The sequence below is a fragment of the Macrotis lagotis genome, chromosome 6 (assembly GCF_037893015.1).
Source record: "Macrotis lagotis isolate mMagLag1 chromosome 6, bilby.v1.9.chrom.fasta, whole genome shotgun sequence".
NCBI classification, from domain to species: Eukaryota; Metazoa; Chordata; class Mammalia; order Peramelemorphia; family Peramelidae; genus Macrotis; species Macrotis lagotis.
Genome location: NC_133663.1, coordinates 179,223,025 through 179,239,983, shown reverse-complemented (window position 1 = coordinate 179,239,983; position 16,959 = coordinate 179,223,025). Strand labels below are relative to the sequence as shown.

General features: G+C 34.3%; 1 protein-coding gene across 1 annotated transcript in view; it reads right to left on the bottom strand.

The window, feature by feature from the left end:
- Positions 1-855: 855 nt before the first annotated feature.
- The window catches only part of MYO16 (myosin XVI), an 851,952-nt gene continuing 835,848 nt past the window's right edge, over positions 856-16,959 (bottom strand). Inside the window, exon 35 of the mRNA XM_074192022.1 lies at positions 856-1,614. Coding sequence (XP_074048123.1) covers positions 1,384-1,614 — 231 coding nt within the window. The 3' untranslated portion in view covers positions 856-1,383. The remainder of the gene's footprint in view (positions 1,615-16,959) is intronic.

The window sequence follows — 16,959 nt, the reverse complement described above, 5'->3', positions numbered from 1 at the left end:
AAAGAAATGGGTGAAAAACCACTGGACTGCGGTATGCTGAAACCTCAAAGTGTTAGTTTGAATTAGAAGCCACAACAAGAGACAGGAAAAGAAAAATGCTTGTACCCTTTTATTGGCACAGTAATATTTCAAAGGCTGGTATGGCTGGGAAGTTCCAAGAAGCAAATTATTGTTTACTGAATGCCACTGCTCAAAATTTCACAACAGCCAACCAGAACACTTTATTAAGTCAAGGCCTTTGTAATACATGAGCTCTGGTGATATACAGTAAGTGAATCATGCAGCATACCTCTTTAAGGACATATTCATCTTATGATGCCTGTACCTTCAGGAAGCCTTATTGCTCAAGGGAGAAAAATCTCAGCAGTTCTTTCTGCACCTGTTACTAGGAGCACCTTTGTACTGACATCTGACCTTTTACATAACCAGCTGTGAAAATGAAGCTATACACATTTAACTGAGCACCTTATTATTTCCTGTAACCAATGCTGTCAACTTGAGATGAAGTTTAATTAAAGAAATTCACAATCCACTTATTTCAAAACACAGTGCATAGAAAAGAAACAATATCTCTTAACTAATGAATGAAATAGAAAGCATTGGACACCATCCACAGAAGCCAATTTTGCAAGTGTCACCAAATTTATAATTGACATCGATGAAGCTAAAACAACAACATAGTGTTGAGAATCTTAGATAATTCAGGCAAAAACAATATGGAGAAAAAAGAATCCAAATGGATTTGATGTTTTTACCTGTATTTTGAAGAAAGAACAGCACCACCAATTGCATAAATTTATAAAATCCAGTAATAAACACGTAAATAATAATGCTCAGGTTTGGAATTTCAATAAAACACAGACATCTACAAAGAAATATTATATATGTACTATATATATGCATCATATTAAAACCATCCAAGGTACAATAAACATAGTATTGAACTCTATAAAACATCTGTACAGTGTGCACACCAATCCCACCTGTCATTCAACCACCACCACCACCATCTACCATTCAGCTTCTGTCTCCACCCTCTGACTCATCTCTTCCCCCACCTCCCATTCTTCTTTGCAGATTACTGGTTTTTGAAGAGTTCTTTAGTTCTTGGGGCCTTCCAAAGCACACAATTAGAAAGATCAGTGCTAATCATCACAAAAAAAAGAGAGAAAGAAAATAAAGACCAAACACACACACTCACATACATATTGAATCTAGTGTATTGAACTCCAGTTTCCTGTGCTTTTTTGAAGGTAAATGCCTGGAGAGAGAATCTAGCACATTTTAGAGGGTAAAGGGTGTGGGCAGCAAGATGTTGCTTGCTGCTACAATTTCCAGTCACTAGGTGGTTTTGATTTTTTAAAGTCTTCAAACCAATCCACATCAAATTGTAGTGTCCCATAACTCTGAAGGTAATCTATTGCAGGAGGTCTCTTCTGCCTTCTTCAAGAGGGCTGGCTTTTTACAAGGGGGTGGAGGAGGTCCACTGACTCGAGGTTCTGGATGGTGCTGGTTTTGTTGCCAATCTTTTTCCTCACAGAGTTTCCGCCTCCAGTCCAGGAGCTCCTGAAGGGCCAAGCTCTCATTTTCTGAAAGCCTTAGCTGATGGATTACCTGGAGGGGTGAGGGAAGGGGAATAGAAAAAAAAAACAGAACAAACAAAACATCAAGGACCATGGAGTTTGATAAACACCTGGATGTAAAAGTCTCTTATTTTATGACTTATAGTTGAAATATGATAAACTCAATAAATAAATGCCAAAACAGATACCAAAAATATTAGAGTAATAAATTAATGAGTAACTGAACATAAACTTCAAAAAGAAATACAAAAATGATGATAAAAAGTTATTTTCATACTTTGTTATTGAATTATAATCAACTGTTATCCTAATTGCAGGGGATAACCCCTTCACCCATAAAATTTGGCAAGTGAGAGGCAACTTTAAGTCAATGGTATCCATCTTCATTTCACTATTTGGCCACTGTTTGTCCCACAGAGGCTGTTATACTCTGTTGTGACCTATATTATGGCAAACTCATTGGACAAGGGCACAGAAGATCAAAGAAGTATGGTCTGGTGCTGAAGTTTCACATAAGATGTTGGCATCATTCAGCCCACAATACTCCCTAGTGCTGTCTGAACCAGAGTAAAATATAATTGGGAAATTTTTATAAGTAATTTTGAAAGAAACAAAAATATAAAAATACCTTTTATAACTATCATTATGCTACTCTAGTTATTGTTATATATAGATTAGTGGTCGCTGTCTCTTTTTTGAATTTGACACTATTGGTATATTTATTGGTTAGAGGACTTGATTTGAAATCAGGCCAGATTTGAGTTCAGACCCTCCTTTTTTATACATACTAGCTTTGCTATCATAGTAAATACTTAATTTCTCAGTGCCCCAGACAACACTCTAGTAAGGTACAGAAGAGTTGAAGATTTGCATTTGAAATGGTATTTTCATAGTAGGAATTCCCAGGACTGGAATTGCCTGCACACCCCAAAATACTTATATATATATATATATACACATAGACATATGTAATAAACATTGCACTTTAATTGACTGCTTTAAAAAATTAACACTTTATATAAGGGCAGAATTATCTCATTTTGATGCAATAAAAACCCCAGAGAATTTGGAAATCATTTATTTCAGTGAACACTTCAACTTTTTAAACTTTTAACCCCTTAATCAGATCAACTCACCAAACAAGTTTGACTGACTTTTTCTTTCTTGTATTTTTTCCTGCCTACACCCACTTTATAAGCTTTATGGTCATAGCATTATCATAAAAACTCATTAAAATAATAATTGAAGGATTACAATACTGTTTTCTCACAACTCTGTAAGTTAAATAGAAAAAAGATCCGAAGAAGGTATAAACATAGACATAAAAACAGATAGCTAAAGGGAGGAAGAGGCAAAGGGAGAGTCTTTATGTGAAAGGTTTGCAAAACTAACTTCTGAGTGGTTAAGATTCTGAGCAGTTAAGATTGGTTTTTAAAGGAAATAATCTACAAAATTTCTGTCACAAACTCAGACAATTAGGGGGATATTGGTTTACCATACAAGTTTAGGCCAAAATGGATGGATGGAAACATGATTCAGAGTGTCAATGACGCCATTTGAGACAGGAATCATTTTTTGCGATGTTGAGGTTCATAGGATCATAGAACTATAGTTTATAGAGTTTTTGGCCTTGATAAACTTATGCACACATTAAATTATTATCTATTATTATTAAGGAAGTCATCTAGTCTAACTATATTTTTAGATGAGGAAATTGAGGATCACAAAAATGAAGTGATTTACCTAATGTCACATTGGTAAAGAAGGGGAAGAGCTGTTTGAATTTAGGACACAGGACTTTAAGTCATTGATTCCTTATAGAGGACAAGGATATTATTTTTGCTAAAGAAGTTTATGTCTTTTTTGTGATTTCATTGGTGTGGGACACTCCCCAAGGGAAATACCATTTGCCCAACTTAGAATTTCAGAGTTTCCTAAGACTCTGAGGAATCAAGCAACTTGATCAGGATGACACAGTCAGCATGAGAATTCAGATCTTTCTGACTCAAGAAGACAACTCTCTCAGTGACCTACAGACTGCCATTCAAATTTCATATGGATGCAAAATTGCATAAAGTTAAATACAATGCATGCATGAATTTTCCAAGAGAACAAGGCTAAAATAGCACTTTAGGCAGCTGGTTATAATTTTATTTCTATATCCCCTTCCTCAATTGTGTTTTGAATATTTAGTAATTAAAAGGAAAATTATGCAATCTCCCTGATATACACAGAGTTGGAGTCAACTTTTAGGGAAAAAGTCAGATAATTCTGATTTTTGCTTTATTAAGTCAATAGGCATTATGATTATTGGAATTTTAGATGGGGAAAGTCTTTTTTTTTGATGGGGACAGGCCACTCCCCAGATCTTCCTAATTCAGCTTTCTTTTCTCTCCTCCCCACACAGCACTTCATCTATTAAGAAATACATCTTTAATCACTATTATTCATATTTCCACATTTTTGCAATTCCATTTGTCTCAATTTAGGACAACAAATAACTACTAAATGTCTATTGAATCCAACTCTGGCCCCATGCAGAGCATGAATGAATATGAGTTAATGTAGTTTGTCTTAGCAATCTTGTTTAAAGAAGACTAGAAATTGTTGACCAATTAAGAAACAGTATCTAGTTTGTCATTCCTCTTTAGTAACTTAACTCTTTTGGTTAGGCTCCCAGAATCAACAGAAACTTTTACTAAGTGTTACTGTTTGAAAACTCCTTCAGAAAAGGAAAATGGCTTATGTTTAGTCATTCCATGTGAAGCCCTGAGAATCTGCTGACAGTGACTTTTACTAAAGGCTGATCCAGAGCTGAAGGTGTGCAGAGGGAATTTGACACAAAATTTTAAAGATCCTGAGACATTTCTTCTAATTTCCAAATGAAACATATCCCATCCTAGCTTCTTCATATTTACTAGTAAAAATATCTGAAGTCCCAGTTGAATTGAATTGAATGGAAAGTGATAAGCACAGACCATCAGAAAACATCTACTAAATGATTGTCTTGAGTTAAGAATTGAGTCAGGAACATTGCTGTCTTCTGGTTGACAAGCTAGAGCCTTTTAAGTTGATAAGCAAAATTTTGACTGATGTTTTCAATAATACTCCAACTAACTTCTACATGGAAAGGCTCTGGTAGATGTTCTCAATTAGGTCAAGTATTATACAAGTACATTTGCTACTTTGGCATACCTGGAATATTAAATTGTTAAAGGTTGTAGATCTCACTGTTTTTTCAGTTTTCAGTTAATAAGCAAGCATTTATTAAGTATCTACTATGTAACACTATGGTAGCCAGTGGAGAAACACTGCTGTCATATTCACAATCTAATGCAAACAAATATATTCATGAAGCTACATACAGATTTAATAGGAAATAATCAACAGAGGGCAAGCATTAATATTAAGAAAGGTTTCCTGGTGAGAGCTAGGTGGCACAAGTAGATAGAATACCAACCCTGGAGTCAGGAGGACCTAAGTACAAATACAGTCTCAGACACTTAATACTTACTTAGTTGTGTGACCTTGGACAAGTCACAAACCCATTCCCTTGCAAAAAAAAAATCAAAAAACCAAATAAAAACCAAAGAAAGGTTTCCTGTAAAAAGATGAGATTTTTAGCTTAGTAAGCCCAAGAAACCAGATATTTCACACCATAACTTCCCTACTTTACTTTCTTATTCTTCCCTCTATCATTTAAATTTCTACATGAGGAGAAATATTATACATCTCAAGTCTTTCAAAGAAATAGCGTTCAGGAAGATTTAAGTTTCATAATCAGGTATGTGATACTGTAAGCAGAAAAAAAAAAGAAAATGCTGCTCTAGAGATGGGGACAGTATGCCCTAAAAAGCTGTCTGAATAATGATGTATAATCTGCTGTATTTAGAGCTGTCAGTTATTGTAATGATGCCTGTCATAGATAATAGGTAGGAGATTTATTACCTTCCAATTTAAAAGACAACACTAACACCAATTCCTGTTTTTTTCTAAACAGTAATCAAATGATATACAGAGAATGATAAACATTTTAGAAGAATTATTGTTTATAGTTGATAAGCATCTGAGTAACTATTAATTTCCTTTTCTGGAATATATGTATATATATATATATATATACATAGAGAAAAATAATACATGGGCAATATTCTAGATTTTACAAAAAATGGAATATCACTTATGTTAAAGTGAAGTTCCCATTCCATTTTAAGATACAAGTGACCCTTAAGTCAAATTTCATATTCAGTCAGTTTCATAAAATAGGATAAAGGCTTCAGAGAGTAGGAGAATATGCAAGAAGTAAATAATAAGAAGGAGCCAGGAATACAAGAATTTAATGAAAAGGACAACTTTGGAGAAGCTAAAAGTCAATTACTTTTAATATATGTGTAAATTTAGTTATTACAATAAAAGCAAATCAAATATATGTTCATGTAATAACATATTTATTAATATTAACATGACCTAGCTAGCTGTTAATTTGATAAAGTTTAAACTGTATTTTTACTATCAAAAAAGAGAGAAGGAATGATAAAGAGGGATGGATTGTAAATGAGAATGAGAAAAGAGGTTATCATAAACTATCTAATTTTTGAACTAATTTGAGACTCCACCATGGGCAAGTCACTTCATTTCCACAGTCTCAGCTTTCTCCTTTGTAAAATGAGAGAGTTGAAGTAGATAATCATTTTACTTAGCTACCCCTCAAGCCCTAATACTACTTGAGGGTAGCCTTGAAGTTTTTTACATCTTTTTCTTTCAGAACAGTCAAATTCATTTGAAAACAAGTTGAGAAATGTTTAGAAAAAAAATGGCTAGCTATCTCACTGGGTAGAACATTATTTTGGGCAGAAATATATGTTGATTCTACTTGAGCTAATTCTAAGCATGGAGGCCAAAAAAAGAAAAAAGAAAAAGTTTAGTCCTTCACTTGTGAGTATTGTTTCCGGGTGGTCTTACACAAACTATAGCCAGTTAAAGATTAATTATGATCAGCAAGTAATCACTCCAACACAGGAAGTCAATCTTTTTTTTTTTCTGAATCATTTACCCCTTTGGCAGACTGAATAAATCTGTAGAAATCATTTCAAAATATGTTTTTAAATACAAAAAATGAAGGAAACCAATTATTTTTGAAATATAGCTATCAAAATATTAAAAACAAAAACAAGATCATGCTACTCCTTGCTCTGAGTCCCTTTCTGTAAAGGAGAAAGAAAACCCACAGGTGAAAGAAAACTCTCACTGAATAGCTTTTAGAGGGAGGGAGGGAGAAAGCTTCCTAACAACTTCACCCACTTCCCTGGAAAAAGTCTGCAGTGTGGTAAATGGTTAGAGCAGTTCTTGTGTTAAAGTGTCCTTAAGGTCTTTCCTCAGGGCAAAACTGAGAAGAAATGTATTTGATCTATAGGATCTCAAAGCTTAGACATCTTCCACAAGAGGGGCAGCTAGGTGGTTCAGTGGATAGAGCACTGGTTCTGGCATCAGGAGGACCTGAGTTCAAATGTGATCTCAGAAACTTGATACTCACTAGCTGTGTGAACCTGGGCAAGTCACTTAATCCCATTGCCTTACAAAATAAAAAAAAAGAGAAATTCTCAGAAAGAGTATACTGTATTTCCCCATGTTTAAGACACACCCTTTTCTGAAAAATTTGGGTTCTAAAAACTGGGAGTATCTTATACGGTAATTGTAGATATTTTTACTTGCCTTTCACACTTTTTCCACACTTGCCTTTGCGCTCATTGTTTCACATTTGTTACCAATATATTAGGTAACATTTTGCCATGTTCTGTTCAGAAATGGTTCAGAAAAGATTTTTGTCCAGTGCTGAGTTCAAGTTAAAAGTGATCCAGTTGGGGTGGCTAGGTGTTGTAGTGGATAAAGCACTGGCCTTGGAGTCAGGAGTACCTGGGTTCAAATCCGGTCTCAGACACTTAATAATTACCTAGCTGTGTGGCCTTGGGCAAGCCACTTAACCCCGTTTGCCTTGCAAAAAACCTAAAAAAAAAAAGTGATCCAGTTTGCAAAAATTAATGGAAATCATGCTGATGAAGTCTTCTGGGGATAATTCGACACCAGCAGGAAGAGATAATATTGTTGTCAAGTCATTTAAGAAGTGTGGCATTTCAAATGCCATAGATGGAACTGAGGCAATATATAAAGATTGATTCATCATCAAACACAGATGAGGACAAACTAATGGATTGGGGTTTTGACAGTTATGAGCTGTATGAATTTTATGATGAATAAAACTTGAATTCAATAATGTAATACATTCTTTTTTCAAATTTTGGGCCCCAAAATTAAGCAAAAAATGACAAGCTAAATCATACCAATGGAGGAAACAACATACTTCTGATTTAAAAAATATCTATTCTATATATCTCTGAAGATATTTATCTCTTTAGAAATTTTGTTCCATTTTGAATAGGACTTTTAGTGAATATATCCTAAAATCTTGCCAATAAGCATTATTTATAGTTAATAGTTAAGTTGCATACAATTCATAAACACATGTAGTTTATCATTATATTTTCTCATTCTCCTCTTCTTTTTTTTAGATTTTTGCAAGGCAAACGGGGTTAAGTGGCTTTCCCAAGGCCACACAGCTAGGTAATTATTAAGTGTCTGAGACTAAATTTGAACCCAGGTACTCCTGACTCCAGGGCCAGTGCGCCGCCTAGCTGCCCCATCTCTCTCCCCTTCTTTTATAAGAAGTCAAAAGTTGGACCACAGACAACAAGTTAGTTTGAGCAGCAAGCAATGGTGAGAAACCTTTTGGATTGAGGGATGAGTTATCCTAGTGATTCAGGTAAGTAAGACTGGGAACTTTAGCTCCTGAACTAGGCAAAATAATAGTTTCTAAAATGATTTCTTAGGAGATGACAAGATTTTATCATGTTGAGAAATAAGGTTTGGGAGTCAAGGAATCTCAATCAAAATTGTGAAGCACTTAAAAACCACAAAGATTCTATGATACTACTAATAAATAACACATGTATCACTGGGTACTGTTGTATGGTATTTAAAGTTGATACTTCCTCCATTTATTTGGATAATTTTGTCTGAGAGCACCTCTGCTTTGGGGGTTATTTGTTTGTTTGTTTTATACACGAAAGTCACAAAGGCAGTCTGTTGGGAGATGAATATAATTTGACTGCTCAATGAAATTGATAAATGCGTACTATTTATAGAAGATAGAAACTAAAACAGTTTTATTACAGTGTTATCCCTAGTGCGTGCTCTACTTAAGGTTGGGTAACCATTTCCAGTATACATCCTCAAATCAGTTTATAGCAGGCATAAAAACTTGGTCTAGGTTACATCTGGGGCACAACACCCTTCTTTGTGTTTTAAGAAAGAACCATATAAAAACAAATGGCCAAGCCATTTAAATTCAGTGAGTATATGACCAGCGAGACTAGATTAATAACCTTGGAAATGTGTGAAATGATACTTAAATGGTCATATACCAAACATATTTCTTTATGCATGGGCACATCTCCCGAAATAAACACTTCTTCCTATAAATAGGTTTTTGACTGGAAAATATCCTGTCTTAAGTTGTTAGAACATCAGATACAGGAAAAAGTAATCCTTAGCAAATGATAATAATACTAGAGACCCTTATGATTATTGACACAGTAGCTCAATATTAGGGATAAAAGAACAGTAATTCTCCAATTGGTACAGCAAATCTGATTTTATCTCTGGAGCTTCTGTACTCTCTTTAGCTAGTTAGTCCCTTGCTCCCCATCTGGATTATAGCACATCTCATGCTGGCCTATTTTAATAAGCTCACAATATCAATTAGCTATGAAAATAAATAGTGTCCAAAATTGATTTAAGGATGCTGTGAGTTCCAGGTCAAATAGGATCCTTGGTTAAATTAAGAACTGCTTTCAAGGAGGAAAATCAACAAAATGTTCTCATATTATTCAGAGAAATGGGATGGTAAAGAATTTAATGAGGTTCATTGCTAATGCATTTTTTTGCTCATTTACAGGCACATTCTATGTGTCACTGATATAGCACACTTCAACAATATGTGCCTTATAAGGTTGTCTAATTTAAAAAAAAAGAATATAAATTGTTTTCCAAAGTTGTAGATTTTTATGTCTATTAATTATGTCCAAAAGTTTAGAACAATTATTTTTTCTTTTCCTTTTTAGAATGAATATGGTCTTCGTTAAATTATTTATATGTAAAATCATGTTGTTGGTCATTTGTCATTGTATTGATTTTTCTATTGACTACTCACCCAAAGGTGAAAAGAGGCATTTAATGACATTTATGGAAATTAAAAGAAGCAAGTGGTTCTGACAGATTGAATGATAACATCCCCATATTTTTGAATGCAAATATCATTAGATAGGGCATTAAGGAAATGTTGATTTAAAAACATATCAAATGGATTCTGAAACATGATGAGAGTATTTGCTATTAAGAAAAAACTTATAATTTTAAAATTATGGGGAACAATGTAAATGAAGCATAGTATTAGTAGTAATAATATGATTCATTAGAGAGATTGTTAGATTTGAAGCCAGAAGCTATGTAACCTTGGGCAAGTCACTTGAACTATGTAGGCTTTGATTTTTCACTTGTAAAATTAAGAGAATGAATTAGATGATATCTAAGAAACTTTCAAGCTCTAAAGCCTAATGCAACTACTTTACTAATGCACTCTAAAGCCTGTGCAACTACTTCAGTGTTTCTAATCTTTCATAGGGCTCTATATTTTGAAGATGTTGGGAAATTACTAGACTAATTCAAGGCAAATCAATCTAGTTAAGTTTAGGATATGATTCTTTGGCTTATTTCTTGGCCTCTAAGGGTTAAGAAAAATAAAATTCACTTTGGAAGACATGCTAAAGCTGAGCTCATGGTAATGCTGGGGGGGGGCTCCATTTAAATATTCAATAAAACTCAGACTCAACATGTTCATTTGCATTTGATTGGGCAATTTCCATTGGGCAATCCAGATCACAGCTGGGAGAAGAGAGATGAGGTGGGATAAATGAATTTACATGTTTCTCAATTCTAAATGAAAACCCTCTAACAAAAATGTGCAACTCAGACCCTAAGCACACTATAGAATTTCTTTTGACTCTGGGGATTTGGATTTTGCAGAAGTTTTTTCTGCTTACTCAATAACTTAACTTATTCAAGTCTTGACTCAAAACAATAGAGTGTCAGAGCTGGAGAGAATAACTGAGAACATCTCATCCAACAGTTCATTTTATAGATCAGGAACCTGAAGTCCACAGAAATGAAGTATCTTGCCTAAGTCATATGGCTAACAAGAGGCACATTAAGAATTAGAATTCTATACCATGGACATCTTGCCTAATGGTTTTTGCACTATGATCCACTGTCTCACTATCTAGGAATAATTTTTTGGAGGGATACTCAATATGAGAACTCCCACTAATATAGAGCACAATGGAACTTGCAAGTTAAGTACTAAGGAGTTCCCTTAGTCATATAAAAGTTACATGATTTTTTTACCCTACACTTTGATGTGGGTTTCACCTTTCCTTTCTCCAAGTCCATCCCTTTGAGGACTAAAGTACACTGTCACCATTAGGGCTTCTGTGGGTGTATGGCAGGTGGGGGTGGAATAAGATCATAGAATCAGAACTAAAGAGTCTTCAGCAGCCATGGATATGCCTTCTAAGATAGATAGGTCTGATGCAAGTTATATTTAAACTTGAGATCAGAATGAAAAAAACACAAGAAAATCAGAAGATAATTAAGGATTTATTAAAAACAAACTATGTGCTGTGGTCAATACACATTAGACACAATTGTCTACATTGACAGCCCTATGCAAGAAAATTTATATTAATAATTATGACCTTGAGGTACTTCAAGATCATGAATTATCAAAGGACAATTTTATTATGTTCCCTATTCTCTATTTATTAAAGCAGCAAATTTGACTAATGAATGTTAGACTGTTTTACCAAGAATTTAAACCAAAAGGGCCTTGCATCTGCTCAGTTAAGAAAGAAACTCCAGTTAACTTGAATATCATTTCCTGACCTCTCAGTCCTCAATCAAGCATCCTGGTTAAGTGAAGGTTCACTGTTTATAATGATTGTCTAGAGCTATATAGAAAAGTAGCTCAGGAAAATTGTTCTTATAAGTTTCTGGTGATGGGGGAGTGGGGAGGGAGTACAGTAAGGGGAGCTCAATTACTACAAAAGAAGGAATGCACAAAGTAAAAGGATTAAATCATATTGCCTTTTTTCCCCCTTGTGCTTTAAATTAAATGGTACAAATAGCATTACTAAGCAAAGGCTCCAGTAAAAGCATCACTACTCTGGTATTTCCTTACTTTCTATCTCTAGCTCTGGGAATAGTAATCAAATCAATATTACCATTCTGGGAAGGATGTGTCAATCAATTGCCCTATGACTCCAATCACCAGACCCTATGCCTGCCCCACCTCTTTTCAGTAGCAGATTGCATCCTCAATCATTCCTAGTCCCAAACTTTGAACCTTTCCATATCAACTGATTTTTTTCCTCTATTGCTTTCAAGTATAACTGAGTTCCTCATTCAAAAAGAACATCCCTTTGAGTAGTTCCCACCATCTCTGCAAATTATTATTATATTATTTATCTATTTTCTCAGCCACTGTGGTATTTGAACATATTTATAGCAATTTCCCTTAATTTTTCATATCAAACTACTAAAGCTAAAGGTGTAGCTATCAATCAGAATTACAGTATATTAATATAATGAAATATAATTCTGATTGATGGGTACACCTTTAGTTTTCAGGAGTTTTTCTATTTTTTTGAAATACAGTCATATGAACTGATATAGAGTGAACTGAATCAGAACATCATGAAAATAAATTTTTTTTTAACAATAATATTGTAAAAGACAACTTTGAAAGACTTAAGAATTCTGGTCCATACAATGACCAGCCATAATTTGGGGGAACTAATGAAATCTTTGTTCCCATCTCTTGACAGTGAGGTGACTGACTAAGGGTAGAGAGTGAGATATATATATTTTTGGACATGGCCAATATGGAGATTGTTTTGCTTGTCTATGCTTGTTTGTTGCAAAGGTTTTACTTTTCTTTTTTCTTTTGGTGGAGGAAAGGAAAATACATTTTTATTAATTAAAAAAAAATTAAATCAAGTTAAAAGAAAACATTACCTTTTTTCACTGCCTCTATTTGCTCAGCCTTTTTGTAATCAATTGGGTTTTCAGCCTCATCATCAGAAACTGCTGTCTCCAAAATTTCCATTGTTCTTTTAATGACCATATCTGATGGTCTTTTCTTAGTTCTAATCCTGATTCCTCTAAGGGTAGGGAGGTCGCACAATGGTTATCATGCTAGACTTTAAGGAAGGGGGACATGAGTTCAATCCCAACCCATTCATTGATTAGGTATGTGACCCTGGAAAAAGTCACTTAATATTTGTTTGTCTCAGTTTTCTTGATAATAAAATAGGGACAGCAGCATCCATCTCATAAGTCACTTAAACACTGTTTACCTCAGTTTCTTCAACTGTAAAATAGAGATAATAATCTATCTTCCAGTGTTGTTAAGAGAATCTACTGAGATAATATTTATAAAAATGCCCATGAAAGTGCTTCGTAGGTGTTAAAAATGTTCATTTCCTTCCTTCTTGATCTATCTACTTCATTTGACACATCTGATCATCTTTTTCTCCTGTATTCCTTCTCTTCTCTGGATTTTCATGACTACTCTCCTATGGTCTACCTCCTATTTTTCTGACCATTCTTTTTCAGTTTCCTTGTCTTGGTAAAAATGTGGAAGATCTCCAAAGTTCTTTTCTTGAGTGTAACCATCATCACTATGTAGATGACTCCAGATCTATATTTCCAGGCCCAGACTCTTCCCGTGTTTCATTTCAACATAATTAATTTCCTACTGATCATTTCAAACTGGATGTTTGAGGCATTTAAAACTCAACATATCTGAAAAAGAACTCATTACCTTTCCCCAAAGTCTTTCCCTCTTCTAAATTTTCCTGTTTCTTTTGATGGTCCTACCACTCCTCCAGTCTCTCAAGTTCATAGGTGCAGCATTTTTTCAGACTCCAAACTCTTCCTTACCTTACATATCCAATCATTTGCCATAGTTTTCTGTTTCTACCTTCACAACAAATGTTTCATGCTATCCTTTTTCTCTGTTCAAACTGTTACCACCTCAGCTCTGGTCTTAATCACATGTTAAATCTGATAGTATTACTCCCCTACCCAATCAACTCTAGTAGCATCCTCTGGCTCATAGGATGTAATAGACATACCTCTGATAAGTTTTTCAGAGTCTACACAACTTCACCCCATATTATATTATTCTTTATTTTTTAAAAATTCACTTTTATTTTATTTTATGGTTTGAATTTTTCCCTTGTCACATTTCTCTCCTCATTTTTCTCTTACTGACAAAAGTAAGGAAAAAACTCATTACATATATATATATAATATTTATTAAATGTATTTTATATTATATAATATTATATATAATATATATTATATATATTCAAGTAATGTCCAAAAAAGAAGCCAAAATCTAAACGAAACAAAAACATAAACCTCAATCTATACTCTCTATCACCTCTCTATACAAAGTTTTCATTCTTTTATTTTTCTGTTTGTTTTTTTTAAGGCAATGGGGTTAAGTGACTTTCCCAGAGTCACACAGCTAGGTAATAATTAAGCATCTGAGGCCGGATTTGAATTCAGGTACTCCTGACTCCAGGGCTGGTACTCTATCCACTGTGCCACCTAGCCGCCCCCCTTTCTTTTTTTCAAGTCTCAATGGACACCATTTCCTCTCCTAAAGCACACCTAGAGTTGTCTTTAGTCATCCCAATTCATATCTGGCCACTGGACCTAGATGACTCTGGAAGAAAAAGTGAGACTGGTTCCTTAGCAAGTACCCCCTCACAGGTTTGTCATGGCATCACCTCCCTGATGTCATAGTCTTCTTGGAGAATGAAAGGACAGACACCATCCCAGGCATGCAGATACATGTATGAATATGTATATGTGTGTATATATATTATAAATTATATATATGTATATGAAATAATCCAATATAATATAAGCTTAATACAGATAGGGATTATTTATTTTTTGATCTTGAATACCTAGTGCCAGGCAAAATAGGTAGTTAATAAGTATTTGTTGATTTGACTGTATAAAACATCTGCATATTGGGATATAAGCTTCTTAAGGGTAGAGACTGTCTTGACCTTTTATAGTTTTTCCACCAGTGCTCACAGCACAGTACTAGGCTTAGAGTAAGCACTTAAGAAATGCTTTTTTATTTAGTCATTTAATGTTTCTCTCCTTGTTTCTATCCTTATGTTGTTATCTGTACTCACTTCATTTCAATTTGGATGAATTCATATGATTAATTTAGCAGGCATTTAATTTATATATACTGTATTCAATTCACTATTCCAGGCACAGTGGTTCAAAGACTAAAGACATATTTTGTTCTCAAGTGATTTTTATTCTATGTGGGGTACAGAAAAAAATCACACACATTTATTAGTTGTGAAAAGCAATCTCCCAGGCTCTCTAAAACACAAATAAAACATCCTCAGTACTTATCCCTAACCATATTGCAAGATTTAAATGATATAGTGAAGTGCTTTGCAAACTTTAGAGTGCCATGTCCTTTTCTTCATTCATTTATTCATTCAAAAAGCATTTTTTAAGTGCCTACCAACTCTGCAGATACTGCGTCAGGGACTGGAGTTACAAAGGCAAAAATTATACAATACTTGCCCACAAGGAGTTTAGACTCTATGGTGGATTGGAAGGAGAAGTATTCATACATACATACATGCATACACATATACACACATATATATACAGATAAACACACATAAAGACATATACATACACACATATACATAGATATACCTATATATAAAATAAATAAATACTTATAAAGTAATAACTAAGTGGAGAGAAAGAGGATACTAATTTTAATGTTATAACATCAAGGGAACTTTATTACAGATAAGTCTTTTGGCTTCTTTTGGGAGAGTATGCAAAAAGGCACTAGCTAGAGAATACAAATCTTTATAGATTCATTCACAATAAAGACTGGATTTCAGCCAATGGGCAGAAGAATCCAGAATAGAGGAATACCTAAGTAAGCGATAGCATTCTTATTCTAGGCTGGTTCTTTCACTGTGGTATGGTCCTGTTCTTTTACTATATCTGTATATGTTTGTGGAGTATGTGCCCTGACATTTTTAAGTCAGGAAAGAAAAGTTACCTTGAAGAACATTGACCCTGAAGGCCTATCTCAGGACTTAGAACATAGTAGGCTCTTACTAAATGCTTGTTGATTGAAAAGCAAAGACAATTGAATTGAATCCCACTTGTGTACAGTAAGAAGTGTGTGGTTGCTGTAGGGCAAAAACACATAGTTCAAAAAACTAAAAGGGATGTTATGGGCTGTTGTAAGGATCAAATTAAGTAATGCATATGGGATGCTTTGCAACCACAAGATACTATATAAATGTCACTTGTTTGTTGTTGTCAGCAGTTATTGTGACACTCAATTATTTTTTGAATATAGTGGCATAATCTATGTGGGTGCACTTGGTAGACATGTGAAGTCGGCAAAGGGAAATTGCTTTTGAGTATCAAGTGCCTCTGGCAATGTTCTCTATCACTTTGAATACCAGACAGTCACTGTTTCTAAGCAGATAATTTTACATATCTACATCTACTCAATAAAGGCTTTCTCAATCACTAGTGAAACTGAAGAAAACACACATTTCACTCTGATTGGCAGAAACTCTGGAAACAATGTAAACCACCTTGTGTTTTACCATCTGGGCTTTTTGTATCATTGACTTCATGGTACTTGTTCCCAAAATTTCAATTCATCTAGTTTCACTCAAAGAAATAGGACTGCTCTAGTACATGTTTCAAGTAGAGATAGGAATGCAAGATGACAGGTTCAAATAATAATGGAATCATAGGAATTAGAGAAGGAATGGGGTCTACTAAGGTCAAAGAATAAATTCCATTATCAGGGTTAATTGATTATTTCACAGTACAAAAGCATTTCTGAACCAAGCCTGTATTATTCCCTAGAAGGTGTCAAAGTATATTAGTACAGAAAGCACTGGGACTAGAACAGGAAATCTCAGCTCCTGTTACCAGGAGAGCTCTCATATTTTCTTTTGTAATTGAATGCAAGGTAAACCTCTGTTTCTCTACTTTTAGAATATGTAATAAAATACTGCCACATCTATGATAATGATGATTGTGACTTCAGCCGCTACTACTAACTACTCCTACTTGACATATGTTTTGTACTTTAAAGATTTTCAATTTATAGATG